The sequence below is a fragment of the Muntiacus reevesi genome, chromosome 12, assembly GCF_963930625.1.
Source record: "Muntiacus reevesi chromosome 12, mMunRee1.1, whole genome shotgun sequence".
Classification (NCBI taxonomy): Eukaryota; Metazoa; Chordata; class Mammalia; order Artiodactyla; family Cervidae; genus Muntiacus; species Muntiacus reevesi.
The window spans coordinates 57256886-57271126 of NC_089260.1; the positions used below are offsets into that span (position 1 = coordinate 57256886).

A 14241-nucleotide genomic window follows, 5' to 3' on the forward strand; every position below is an offset into this window, starting at 1 on the left:
GTTGCCATTTTCTCTTCCAGGCCATCTTCCCGAGCCAGGGATCAAACCCTTGTCTCCTGCATCTCCTACATTGACAGGCGTGTTCTTTACCACTGCGCCACCTAGGAAGTCTATAGATGTACAGGAGATAAGAAATGAACAAGAAGCACTCTGTTCCCTTTTAGACAGTTCCAGGTTACTGGGAGAGACAATGACAATTAGGGAGTTAAGTTTTGCAATCATGGAAACTTCTAGACCTCCATGGTGGCACAAGAGTGTGTTTTAATAGTGTTGTCAAAATGATATCCCAGGGAAGAGTGTTCACCAGCATGGTGGGGCGAAGGGAGCAGGAGGGTTGAGAGAGTATTTTTAGCTCCTTCCACTGTTACTCAGGATTCAGAGCAAGTTTTTATTATTGTTGTTGTTTTGTTATCATTATTATTATTATTACAATGTGGCTTTTAATGGCTTGACTATTTTATGAAAAAACTGTTGTGGGCATTGTGCAAGTAATTGATCATTCATAAAACTTAATCCCAATTAAATGAGGAAAAAGCATCTATTAGCTCTGGCCTTATGGGGGAAAAAACCTTGCTCTTCTAAACCTGATATTATCAAATAACCTTGCCGATGGAATCAGTGTTCCATGACAGCAAACCAACCATCGATAAATAGCAACGACGTGGCTGCTGAATTGATGACATGAGTCACAGGAGAAGCTTAAATTATAGGTTTTCTCTGGGTGCTGTGCTTCACACAGCTTTCTGAACGTGAGCGTGGGCACGAGTGTCCATGTGGCTGAGCGAGCTGGGCGTGGACTCGAGCATTGTCCTCCATGAAAGAAAAGTGACTCCCCAGGCTCGTCTGTGTAAAAGTAAACTAGTGTTTGCGGTGGCCTGTGACTTGGAAATCAGGAGGCCCATTTCAAGTGAACACAGACTTAACTTTCCCTCAGGGGCCTGTCTCCTGATTTCATAGAAGTTGAGAGTAGCCGGGTGAGCACACACTCCCGGGTACTCGGCTGTGGGGGTTGCTCCCAGGCTTGGTCCCTCTCGTTGTCTACACACCCCTCCATCCACACCCTCCTTCTTGCCTAGCATCCCTGCTTGCCTAAATGGCTTACCTGGTGACCTTCATCCCTAAGGGACCTGAGCCCTGGTCACCACGACCTTCAAGTTTCTGGCTGCTGCTTAGCTGATTGGCTGTCAAGTCTGGCCAGAAAGAACCAGGAGAGGCCAAGAGGGTCACTAAAGGGCCAAATGTGTTCTTCTCTGTTCCCCAAATTTAATGGCAGCCTTGCTGTTCTCGACAGCCAGGATCCATACTCCTGCCGGGACTGCAACCCTCCTGCCTGCTGGACTGCCCGCCCAAGAAATCCCCATGACCGAGAGGCAGGCAGAGCTGGAACTTTGATCAGACTCTCAGGTGTCCTCTAGTGGAAGCCCTCCCTTAGGGGACCAGGACCTTTAGACCCTCAGAGGATAGATTTAGGGGGAGTAATATACAGATCCTTCAAGTTGGTCATTAGGAATCATGCTAAACCAAGTCATTCCTCATTCCACCTGTTTGTTAGCTCTTAGGCCCAAATATTCAAACCATGGAGGGCAGGACACTACATAATGGTCATCAAGTGTGCATACTAGCCCCAAAGAAAGCATGCCCTCTTGGCAGGGTAGCACCTTCAAACCAGCATCTCAGCTTTGCCTTTCAGAGGTTATTCTGTCACTCCATCAGGCCGGGATGTGCTGTAAGTCATACCAGTGGTGTATCCAGTTATTTTCTTTGTCTTCCTAGCTGGGTCTCTTAGAGACCTGTGAGAATTCTTGTTGGCAGAACATTTAGACAGCAGTGCTGTCTGAAGCACTGAAGATGGGCCAGGCGAATCCACACTCAAATACATGTTGTGTGTGTGTTAGTCACTCAGTTGTGTCCTATTCTTTGTGACCCCACAGACTGTAGCCCGCCAGGCTCCTCTGTCCTTGGGATTCTCCCAGGCAGGAATACTGGAGTGGGTTGCCATTTCCTTCTTCAGGGGATCTTCTGGACATAGGGATCAAATCCACCTCTCCTGCACCGGCAGGAGGGTTCTCTACCGCTGAGCCGGTGGGGGGAATGCCAACAGTCCTGGTTCCACTTGCTGATGGAGGTTGGAAAGTATGTATCTGCCACATCAGTGACTGCGGAACACTCATAGTTGGGTCTATGTTAATCTGTAAAGTAAATATCCTTTCTTTTGGTCTAGCAGTTGCAATTAGTACTATTATTTGAGTTTGTGGTTGCCCACTGTTAACCCCGAGGATCAGTCTTACTAAGAGTCTGCACTCTAACTTTTTGTTTTATTTGGGAATATAGCCGATTAACAGTGTTGTGATAGTTTCAGGTGCATAGCAGAGTGGCTCAGCTCTACATCTGCGTGTCTCCATTCTCCCCCAAACTCCCCTCTCATCCAGACTGCCACGTGGCATTGAGCAGAGCTCTCCGTGTTGTCCAGTAGGTCTTTGTCGGTTATCCATTTAAATACAATAGTGTGTGCATGTCCATCCCAAACTCCCTAACTATCCCTTCCCCCCATCCTTCCCCCTAGGCAACCACAAGTTTCTTCCTTAAGTCTGAGAATCCCTTTTTGTTTTGTGAATAAGTTATTTTGTATCACTTCTTTTTAGATTCCATGTATAAAGGATGTCATATGCTATTTCTCTGTCTAACTTCCTTCACTCACACTGTTAGATTTAATGAAGAGAAAGAACATAGGGCCCACCAGCCATGCGTCCTCTAAATTTTAAGTGACACTAATCGCTGTCATTTCTTCTAGAATATGATGTTTGGGGGTTACTATTTTGAGGCTGGGATGAAGAAGTTTTAGAGGATTCCCACTTCACTTGCCAAGAAGCCAGTTAGGTTTTTGTGTTTACCTGGAGAGGAAAGAGCCTGAGTGCCTCTTCATTTGTATATCAGTTTTCCTGCCATGTTTTTGCCCACTTTTAAGTTACTTATCATTTTCCTATTCATTTGAAAGAATTTTTTGTCTTATTGGCCTTTTACTGTTTTGAAGAGTATAATATATCTACAGAAGCATGTACTTATCGTAAGAGGAGAGCTCAATGAATTTTCACAACCTAAACAAGTTTGTGTAAATAGACTAAAAACCAAAATATTGACAGAAAGCTTTCCTTATTAACTTGATGAATATTTCTTTTTTTTGCATATGATGAATATTTCTTGATGAATAAAGGTTTTTAAGTTTAAGGTATTCTAACTTATCAGTGTTTTCCTTTAAATCATTGTGTTTTGTAAACTGCTTATGAAGTTTTTGCCAAGGTCATGACAGGACTTTCTCACATTTTTTTCTGGAAGTTTTATTGTTTTATAGTACATGGTTTAGATCTATAACCTGTCATGAATAGTTTGTTGTTACTACCATCAGTTAGAGTCAAGACTTTTTTTCAGTTAAATATGCAGTTGACCCAGTGCCAGCCACTGAAGAGACAACTCTTTCCCCATTGACACCTTTGCCATAAATTGACTGTATTTGTGTGAGTTTATTTCTGGATCCAGTAGATGGAATATATACTCTGTTCTTTTTCTCTATTTGTTTATGTCTGCACCAGAAATACCTGTCTCAGGTACTAAAGGTTTATGATAAAGTCTGACATCCAGGTCTGTAACTCTTTAAACTTCCTCCTTGTTCTTCTTCAAGACCATTTTTGCTGTTCTTGGTTCTTTTCATTTCTATACAAATTTTAGAGTTAACTTGTCAATTGCTAAAAAAAAAAGAAAAGAAAAAAATTCTTCTTGGGATTTTGTTTGGGGTTACATTCAAACTAGTAGGTAAAATTTGAGAAGAATTGAAATCTCAGTACTGAGTCTTTTATTCCATGAACATTTTCTATTTCTTCCTTTATGAAGATTGTCTTCAATTTTCTCAAAATGTTATATGTTTTGTATAAGTTTTACATGTCTTGTATTAATTTATTCCTCAGTATTTCATACTTCCATGCATCATAAATGGTTTCATTTTAATTTTTTCTCACTTTTCATCACTATTTTATAGAAGTTCAAATCATTTTAAGCAGTGACTTCATTAAATTTGCTTCCTTATTTTAATAATTTAGGTTCTTTGGGGGTTTCCTCAAATAATATCATGTTTCTGAAAATAATAATGGTATAAGTTTTTTCTTTTTCAAACATCATACCTGCATTTTTTTTCCTGTCAGTCATTTTTCAGATTCATACTTCTGGGTCCCTTCCTGAGAGTCTGTGCTTTTCTTTCTAACCAGAAGAAAACAACAAAAATACCCAATATGGATTTTCCCTGGAAATATTGGAGCACATAAATAGTTTCTTGGACTCAGGGATTTATAACTTCCATTTGTTTTCCTGTTCTATTCTTTTAGGGGGATGTACTCAAAGTATAGCTGTTGCTGAACCTACATTTTAAAATTAATTTTTATAGAAGAATAGTTGATGTACAATGCTTCGTTAGTTTCAGGCGTACAGCAAAGTGAGTTGGTTATATATATACATATATCCACTCTTTTTTAGATTCTATTCCCATATATGTTGGGAATGGATGTCCCAATATATGTCAGTGCTGAGTCACTTCAGTTGTGTCCAATTCTTTGCGACCCTAAGGACTGTAGCCCGCCAAGCTCCTCTGTCCATGGGGAATCTCCAGGCAAGGATACTGGAGTGGGTTTTCATGTTTTCCTCCAGGGGATCTTCCCAACCCAGGGATCAAACCTGTGTCTCTTAAGTACTGGCAGGCAGGATTCTTTACCTCTAGTGCCACCTGGGAAGCCCATTCCCATATATGAACCTGTGTTTTTAAATATGTTACATATCTTCTGTTAACTTGCATTGAGGATTTATTACTGTGTAAAATAAGCTGGAAAAGTATTCTAGATCCCAGTGTTCATTGCACAGGTTTGAGGGACTCACAGTTTCCTAAACCTGAAAGGTCAGTGAATTTGACGTCTAACAGACCTCTAGCAATGACTCTATCATCAGTGTTATCTAATTGCTGTTGTCTGCCATCATTTTTGAATAAAATTTCAGCTATATGTTGTCATCAAAGGGAGCACCGTTTCCAGTTAGAATTCGGGTTACTAAATAGAAGCATTTGATGAATATGTAACCAAAAATTTCAGGTAAAAATACAGATCTTCTAAAGATATTTTAATAAAATCAAAACCGCAGATATGAAATATGGCGTTAAAAGGTATTCGGTGCATCGGTAACGCTCCCTGGAGGACTCTGCTTGTTTAAAGCAACAGTTTGATTGAATAGAACAATAAATGCAGGGCTGAGTGTGTTTTTTCTCTTTCTTTCTCATCTACTAGAAAAATATAGATAATAGAGCTCATTTATTTCCTTAACATTTCAGAGCTCCGCAGATGGGAAAACACAACCCAGTGGAAATGATTTCTGGCAACCTTGAGAAGATATGTTAGCATTTTGTGGCATTTCTTTCAGTGACATGTAAAGCCTGGCTTTCCCTCACTGCAGTGTCACACTGAAGTGTCACAATAAAGCCAAAACAGTGTGCCCTCGGGGAAAACGAGGGAGAGAGACCATTCTCCATGCACACACAAAGGGTAATATTTATTATAAAGGCTTTCATTTCAGCTCCAAATGCTGCCTGGGCCACAGCTACTTTGCAGTGGAGAAATGCACAGGATGTGAGATTTAAAGCAAATGTTGTGTATAAATCTAATGTAATTTATGTAAATACAAATACGATGTGAAAAAGTAGAACACATTTACAGACACACAAGCTTGCGTCAGTCTGTGCAGGGAACCCGGTGGGGGAAGAGTTTGGAATTGCTGGGTGGAGGCTTCAGCCGGGTTTTGGTGGAGTCCAAGGCACAGAGAGGCACAACCAGGAGTCAGAACCGCCCTGTCCCGACCTGCTTTTTTCACCAGCAGCACGGATATCACCTTCTTTGCCCACAACATGTGATAATGGAAATTGCTATCCCTCTTTGTTGGATGAGGAATTTAGCATCCCAGAAGATTCAATTAGTCATTGCAGGTGACACAGCTAATATTAGCACTGTTAGTATCAAATGCATTCATTTCTTTGAAGCTGTATTTGTATTTTTTGATAGACCTTAATATCCTTTTCAGCCTTCCACAAGTTATTGTTTGGATCCAAATGCTGAACTTGATCTTTATTATCATTAATGTCTCCTCATTATGTTCGTTCTACTGCTCCACACTACGGACATTGTGTGGGGAGCCTGTGTCTTAACCACGTTTTGTGGCATTTTTCTTTGCTTTGACTGAGCATCGTCTCCTGGTTTAATGAGACCTGAATCATTGGGATCAGCCCTGTGGCAGGTGGCTTCCTCTGGTTAGAGCAGTGACTGGTTTAACAGAGCCTGCTCCACCCAGTTGTCAAAGCCAGAAGGAAATCGCCCAGTTTGCTTGTTCTGATATGGCAACATGTAGCGAGAGCATGAACTTTGGGGACCAGCAGGCTAGATTCAAATATCAGCCCCACCAGTTACAGGTCACGTGCTTTTGGAAAGTTCCTTGTCTTCCTAAGTAAACTTGGATAAAAACATTAACAAGATAAAATTATTAACAGGGCTGCCCTGGCAGCTCAGTGGTAAAGAACCTGCCTGCCAATGCTGGAGACATGGGTCTGATCCTTGATGCAGGAAGATCCCACATGCCTTGGAGCAATGAAGTTCGTGTGCGGCAATTACTGAGCCTATGCTCTAGACCCTGCCCTGCCCGTGCGCCCTAGAGCCCGTGCTCCTCAAGAGAAGCCACAGCAATGAGGAGCCTGCACACTGCAACTAGAGAGTAGACCCCCCTTGGTGCAACTAGAGGAAAGCCCGTGTAGCAGCGAAGACCCAGCACAGTCAAAAATAAATAAATAAAATTATATTTAAAAAAAAAAGGAAATGAGAACAAATGCTCCAGGAGATAATTTATTTTCAAAAATATATACTGACAAGGCAAAATCTGTAAGAATCCCACCGGAACTAGATGTTCCACCTCATCCATCACCCCAACCATCAGAAAGAAATGGTGTTTGTGGGACTGGCCAAGTCCTCCAGCCAGGTCTCTGTGATCCGTGCTTGTCCTGGTCCTGATGAAGCCTTGTTTGAATAAACCTTTCCAGCCTCTTTTCCAGAGCCCATGCTCTGCTTACATTGGTGTTTAGAGTCCACTTTCCTTCCCTGTTTTAGCATCTGAATGTCATTTGCTGGAAGCCTCTTTCATCTCCTATAAATCTTCTTGGTTCTGGATAGCGGTAAAGTGGTCTTACTTGTGTATTTTGTGAGCATCTTGATGGAAACTCTCTTGGTTTAGGAGACTTGGTTTAGGGGGCTTCTTGAACCCTCTTCACATTCCTGGGAGCTTTCTTCTCCTATCCCTCTCCTTTCACAGATCGTCCTGCTGGCCAGAGAAGGCGTGGGCCCCGGGAGGTCTGCTTCTGTGTCCGCGTTTGCTCCCATGACGTAAGACACACGTGTCGTAGATTGTTCTGCTTGACTGGCCAGGCTCGGGCCCTCTAGTCTCCTCCTGAAGGCCCCTGTCTGCTCTCCTACTCATTTTCTTAGATTCTATTCTACCCCATCGTCTGTACATGGTCACTTTAAATTTGGGCTCATCAGAGAAATGTTGCCAAAGCACATTAGTTTATCTCAGAAGCTTGCTCTTCTCTTCCACATCAGGATAATCTTCAATTCTCAATTTTTAATCTTTTTTTTTTTGAGGGATTTCTAACCCTGTTGAATTATCCCTCCTTCCAGAATCTTTTGTTTCCCAGAAAAGAAAGAGCACTTACTTTCTTCTGAAATTTAAAAATCTACCCTTCTAAATTCAATAATTCATGTATCTATGCTTGTGCTCAGTCACGTCACACTCTTTGTGATGCCATGGACTGTAGCCCGCCAGGTTCCTCTGTCCATAGAGTTTTTCCAGGAAAGAATACTAGAGTGGGTTGCCACTTCCTTCTCCAGGGGATCTTCCCGACCCAGGGGTAGGACCCAAGTCTTTTGAGTTTCCTGCCTTGGCAGGCAGATTCTTTACCACTGCGCCACCTGTGAAGCCCAAGAATTCATGTATGATGATGATCAAATAATTTTCACAAACGGGCCACCATTGGTATTTCTCTGTATTGATGTTTTTAAAAGAACAGGTTAAGGCCTTGTCTTAATATTACTGAATATTCAACCTTCTTTTAGAGATGGAATAAATAATATCTCATTACTCTGCGACCAGGGTACTCTCATCTGGATCTTTTCATCTTAAGCCCTTGCGTTTTTCTCCAAAGAGCATTTAATAAATGTATGTCAGAGACTCAATGTTGGCTGACCCCTCTGGTCTTCCTAGATCTCACCAAGAGAATGTCTGTCTTAACTTCAGCACAGAGTGAGCTGCTGACGCCAAGCGAGCTGTATGTAGGAAATGTGTTTTCAAAGGGCCATCCTCAGGAGGACTTCCAAATAAAATGAAATGAGAGCAGGAGTAAGGATAAACTGTGGTCCATTTTTGTGAAATCCAATCTCCTTTCTCCTCCTTTTATTTGTTTGTTCTGTGTGCCAAATGGGTGAGACTCAAACGGCAGAGTGCCATGAGCATCCTTCCACTTTTTTCTGTGCCTGGAGATGGGCTGATCAAATGTTCACAGCCTCCCCCCACACCCCCACTTAATGCCCCGTCTTTCAAGTCAAAGCCCAGGGTATGGCATCTCAAGTTTGACATGCAACTGTGGCAGAGATAAGCAGTTTCAGTAGCAAACAACTATCTGAAAAACCTTGTGATTTATCCATACTGGACACATTTCTTGTAGCTGGTGGTATATTTTTCACATTAGCTCTTTCTTGGGATTAACAAACCAGTGCAAATCTTGTTTCATCCATCCCTGGGTATTTAGTCTAGTGCCAGGCAAAGCTCAGATTAACATATGCTTACTCAGGATTAAGGATGATTTTTTTTTTAACTCTTCTGATCAGCAGTAAAATAGAATCTACACAGTTCAATGGATTCAGCTCACCGGCTGTTTTTGTCAGTGCTGACAACTAATCCCAAACTGGGCCACAACTTCCTTTGGGTTTTCTTGGTGATGGTCAAGGGTCAGGTAGCCATGAACTCTTTTGCCATGTTCTTAACCTGTGTCTGTTACTGCAGCGCTGCACACGATTGCACCACGGCCAAGAAGAGGAGAGCCGGGGAGCAGGCTTTGGGGGTCCCAGTCAACAAGAGAAAGTCCCTGCTCATGAAGCCCCGACACTACAGCCCCAGCGTGGACAGTGAGGAGGGGCGTGCAGACCAGATGGAGGCGGAGGGGCCGGATGATTGCCTGGAAACCAACCATCACCCCAGCACAGGTAGCGAGGGGCCTGGCCCCAGCTTTACTTCACTTCCTCCCCAGCACACACACTTCCTCCCCAGACCCAGGCCCACCTTAGGGGGAACATGCAGCGTGTGTGGTGGGAAAGCACATCCCAATGTGGGATCAAAACCAGACATTGGTTTCCCTCAGCATCCGCTAGCGAGGATCATTTTCCTCCTTTACTGTGGGGAGGTCAAACACAAGCCGCAGAGCATCCTTGCCCCTGGGCCATTTGCAGCAGCACAAGCTTGGACTGTGCCTCTTTCTGCAGAAGGTAAAAAGCTGCTCAGTCTTTCAGTTGAAGAGGACCTTGACTCAGCAATGGGGCAGATGTCCAATCCCTAAAAAAGAAAACCTCAAAATGAGCTTTACAACATTTCCAAATGACATATGAGACGCAGTCTCTATTTTGAAATTTTACTTGTTATTAATTGATATAATAACATGTTTATAATTGATGTTTATAATTGATTTACAATATTATGTTTCAGCATAGTGTACACCATAAACAGTTATAAATGTACACCATAAACAGTTATAATTCTCTGTGCTGTATGATACACCCTGTTGCTTATCTATTTTACACATAGTAGTTTGCAGCTCTTAATCCCCCTCCATAATTTTATTTTGAAATTTTTAGGATGTTCTTCTCCCCAGTTCATGGTCACACCCCCTAGACCTGGTTGTCCCAGTACCTCCAGGAGCTAGACCATCACAGACCACTTTGTGCATGAGGCTGACATTGAAGGACATGCGAAGTATCTCAAAAGTTTGTTTTTAAAAATATATGGAGATCTAAAGTTTGACTTAATTAGAAAGTGAAATTAAATGTATGTTTCTGCTATTAGAGCTAAGTATGGGCTTCCCTGGTAGCTCAGGCGGTCAAGAATCTGCCTGCAATGTGAGAGACCCGGGTTTGATCTCTGAGTTGGGAGGATCCGTTGGAGAAGGACATGCCAAACTACTCCATTTTCCTGCCTAGAGAATTCCATGGACAGAGGGGCCTGGCAGGCTACAGTCTATGGGTTGCAAAAAGGTAGACACAACTGAGCAAGTAATATTTTTCACTTTCGTGTGCTATTACATACACAGTTTTTTGAATGTGTTTTTAAGTAATCAAAATATACCAAATAAATTGTCATTTGGAAAGATGTATACATTATACAAGCCTAAGGCAATGAGATTCTTAGGTCATAAATACCTATTGCATATAGAATGGTAGTAATTGCAATAGGAGTTAACAGAAAAAGTGTCAAAGTGTATTGACTGAGTAGATGCAAATCTTAGAGCACAATCATCAATCTCCAGTAATCTCAACTTGCAAGTAGTGTGAGATTCTGTAGTTAAAACAATTGTATTCTTATTTATTTGTGTTGGAGTAAATTTCCTGACTTTTCTGTATTTAACATACATCTTAAAGCCTCATGGCTCATCTGTAAATTATCATCCTTGACTTGTTTGTTTCCTTGGGCTGGTCAGTTTCTTGTTGATTCCTGAAAATTGCAGGTTGAATCTAGTGTCAGGGAAAATCCTTGATTTAGTATGGTTAGACTTGAGGTATAAGGAGATACAAGAGACATGGGTTTGATCGCTGGGTAAGAAAGATCCCCTGGAGTAGGAAATGGCAACCCACTCCAGTATTCTTGCTTGGGAAATCCCATGGACAGAGGAGCCTGGGGGGCTACAGTTCATGGGGTCACAACGAGTCGGACATGACTGAGCAGAGCATATACACACACAATAATTAATACCATTGACATTAATTTACCAAGTCTTTTACATCTTTTACACAAAACATTTTGCAGGTGCCATGAGGACCAGGTCCATACCTGCCCACAGGCTTCCCACCTTCTGTTGTTGATGAATGATCATTGTAGGTGCTTGATATTGACCAGGAAAATATACTGTCAAATGTTCTCAGTTAAATATTCACTTATAAGCACTGATGGACACCTCTCTGCAGCCTCTGAAAGGTTCACTCTTTTTTATATTCAATATTAGAACCAGTACTACTAATAATGAATATGCTAAACTTACACTGTGATGGCCATTACTTTTGATTCTTACTATATCCTGAGCACATAAATCATATCACTTAACCCACCCAACAGTGACCTGACAGGTGTGCAGATGAGACCACTGAGGACAAACGAGTTAATGCTGAAGGTGATGCAGCTTGTAGCTGTTGGAAAGAAGATAATTAAGAGACAATTGAAAGACAAGCAAGATTCTGATCTCTCAGCTAATCATGTTCCATAATCCAATCCTCATGCTCTGAGTACCTTCAGAAGGCAGATTGGGCAAAGTCCCCACCATGTCAAATCACGAAGTCACATATCCAAAAATGACCAGTCCCAGGTGCCCCCTTCCCTGGTTGGAAGAGGAAGACTCTAAGTGGCCTTCAGCCTCCTAAGCAACTCCCCCAGAGAGAAAGAGAGCTGGGTTTTCATCCAAGCCCAGCCTAAGGACTTCTATCTACCATCCAGGTGCCCCAAGGTATTCACCTGACCAGGTGTGTGCCTGATTGTGTGTTCAGTGGGCAGTTTAGGTGATGAGAGAGGATATAAGCTCACGAAAGCTAAGATCATGAGCTTGAGTCCCTTTAATGGCAAATTTGTGCCCCATGCGCCTTCTGCCAGCTGTCTTTCCAAGAGCTGCCCGTGGGCAATAAGAATGATAGAAGAGGGACTTGCCTGGTGGTCCAGTGACTAAGATTCTGAGCTCCCAATGCAGGGGGCCTGGGTGTGATCCTTGGTCAGGGAACTAGATCCCACATGCTGCAACTGAAGATCCTGTATGCTATGACAAAAACCCAGTGCAACAAAATAAATAAACATTTTTAGAAAAAGAGCAATAGATAGAAGAAAATTTAGACAAAACAAAGCAGATGCACCTTTTCCACTAGGGCAAACAGAAGGTGAGCTTTCAAAGCACCATCAGGAGGCAGGTTGAGCTCATGTATTCCCCGTGCAGATGAAGGAAAGAAGTGGGGTGAACCATTGTCTGGAGTCCTCCCCAGGCTGTGAGCACTAGCTCGTGAATCTGAGAAACTCCTCATACCAGTGGGAGCTCTGGGGACTGCAGTGATATTTTGAACATTTTATCTCTCAAGAAACAGCAAGTAAGGGATAAGCCACTCCCACTTAAAAACTTTGAAAGACGAATTCATTTCTTAGGGCTTTCATTCTCAGCAAAACTGACATAACTCAGGAGGCCTGGAAAACTAATTTACCTGTAAAAATCATTTATCTAGAAACAGAAACTAAAATCCGAAATTTAGTTATACTAAAGGAATCAAACTCAAAACATGTGATGACTTTTAGAGGCTCTCTTTCTTTTAATATATGTTTATTTATTTTTATTTTTGGCTGCATGGGGTCTTAGTTGCAGCACGCACTTTCTCTAGTTGCAGCACGCAGACTTAGTTGCCCCACAGCATGTGGGATCTTAGTTCCCCATCGTGGACTTGAACCTGTGTCCCCTGCATTGCAAGGCAGATTCTTAACCACTGGACCACTAGGAGGATTTCTTTTGTTTAAGCTGTTTTGATGCATGGGTGATCAGTGCTCTGTACCTTCAGGATTACCAGACCCTTCAGAGAAGAGACTTTGGTGTAAAGTAAATGTGAGCTTTTACATATCAGGCCCCTCAAAAAACAGTTTTTGTTTTTTTGTTTTTTTTTTTTTTGCTCTATGAGGAAAGTGTTACCCCTCTCCAAGCCCGGGAATGTACCAGAGGAATTTTCCATCACATGTTGCTGTGAAATGCATGATGTTAGTTTTTGTTTTGTTGTGTTTGTTTTATGTATTTTTATTTATACATTAGGTTGTGTTGTTTTTCATCATCAGTTAGCTGACAGGTGTATTTTAGTATTTTCCTATAACTCAGTCTTGAAAGTATCCAGATTTGGGCAAACAGTAGGCACCGGGCTTCAGAGTTGACTCTTAGCCCCCCACTGGCTGGCCATGTGAACCAGAGCAAGCCCTTAGCTCTTTAGAACCCTGGTCTCCCTTTGGTAGAAGAGATTCAAAGGTACCTTTCTTGGAGTTATTGTGAAGATTAAATGAAATAAGTAACTGGACATCATACCAGGGACATACCAGTTTATTGTCAGGATATCTTATCATTGGCTCATTGGTCACTGGGATGTCAGATCATCCTTTTTAAAACAAAAATTTGACTGTGCTGAGTCTTTGTTGTGGCTCAAGGCTTTCTCTAGCTGCAGCACGAGGGGGCTTCTCTGGTTGCAGAGCGCGGGTTCTAGAACCCGTGGGCTCCACAGTTGGCAGCCCCAGGCTCCGTAGTTGCAGTACACCAGCTTCATTGCCCCGAGGCATGTGGGACCTTAGTTCCCCAACCAGGGATGGAACCCGTGTCCTCTACATTGAAAGGTGGATTCTCAACCACTGGACTACCAGGGGAGCCCCTCATGATCGCTTTAAAGATGAGGACCCAGGACTCCGAGGACAGTGGCCTGCCTGAGATTACACAGGTCATGACCCCAGGCTCTGGACTTCAGACCTGGGCAGGGGGAGTCTCCCTCCACGCTGTGCACAGACCCTCTTGTTCCCAAGGCAGCTGGTGATCGTGTGTGTGACGTGGACAATGGCAACCTGGGCTGAGTCCTCTTCAGATTCAGGGCAAGACTGGGCCCTCCCACGGCCAGCAGGTCACTCCTCACTCTGAATGAAGACAGGCCCCACCTTGTCCAGGTGGAGGCTCCTATGTCTCCTCTACCATCGCTCGTTCTGCTGCAGCGTCAGGAAAGGGACAGTGTCCATCCTTTATTGAAGACCGGAGGGTGTCACCTGCTGTCCCATGAGGCTGAGGAGCCATTGCGGTTGACACAGACACACGCCAGGCCCAGGATCAAATGAGGTCTCCAGTGCAGGTCTTTTGGGTTATTTCAG

At 42.9% G+C, this 14241-nt stretch overlaps 1 protein-coding gene across 1 annotated transcript in view; it reads left to right on the forward strand.

Moving 5' to 3' along the window:
- LOC136144905 (suppression of tumorigenicity 18 protein) overlaps positions 1–14241 on the forward strand; it is an 81533-nt gene that overhangs the window by 14467 nt on the left and 52825 nt on the right. Inside the window, exons 3-4 of the mRNA XM_065902884.1 lie at positions 9127–9326; positions 9603–9605. Coding sequence (XP_065758956.1) covers positions 9127–9326; positions 9603–9605 — 203 coding nt within the window. The remainder of the gene's footprint in view (positions 1–9126; positions 9327–9602; positions 9606–14241) is intronic.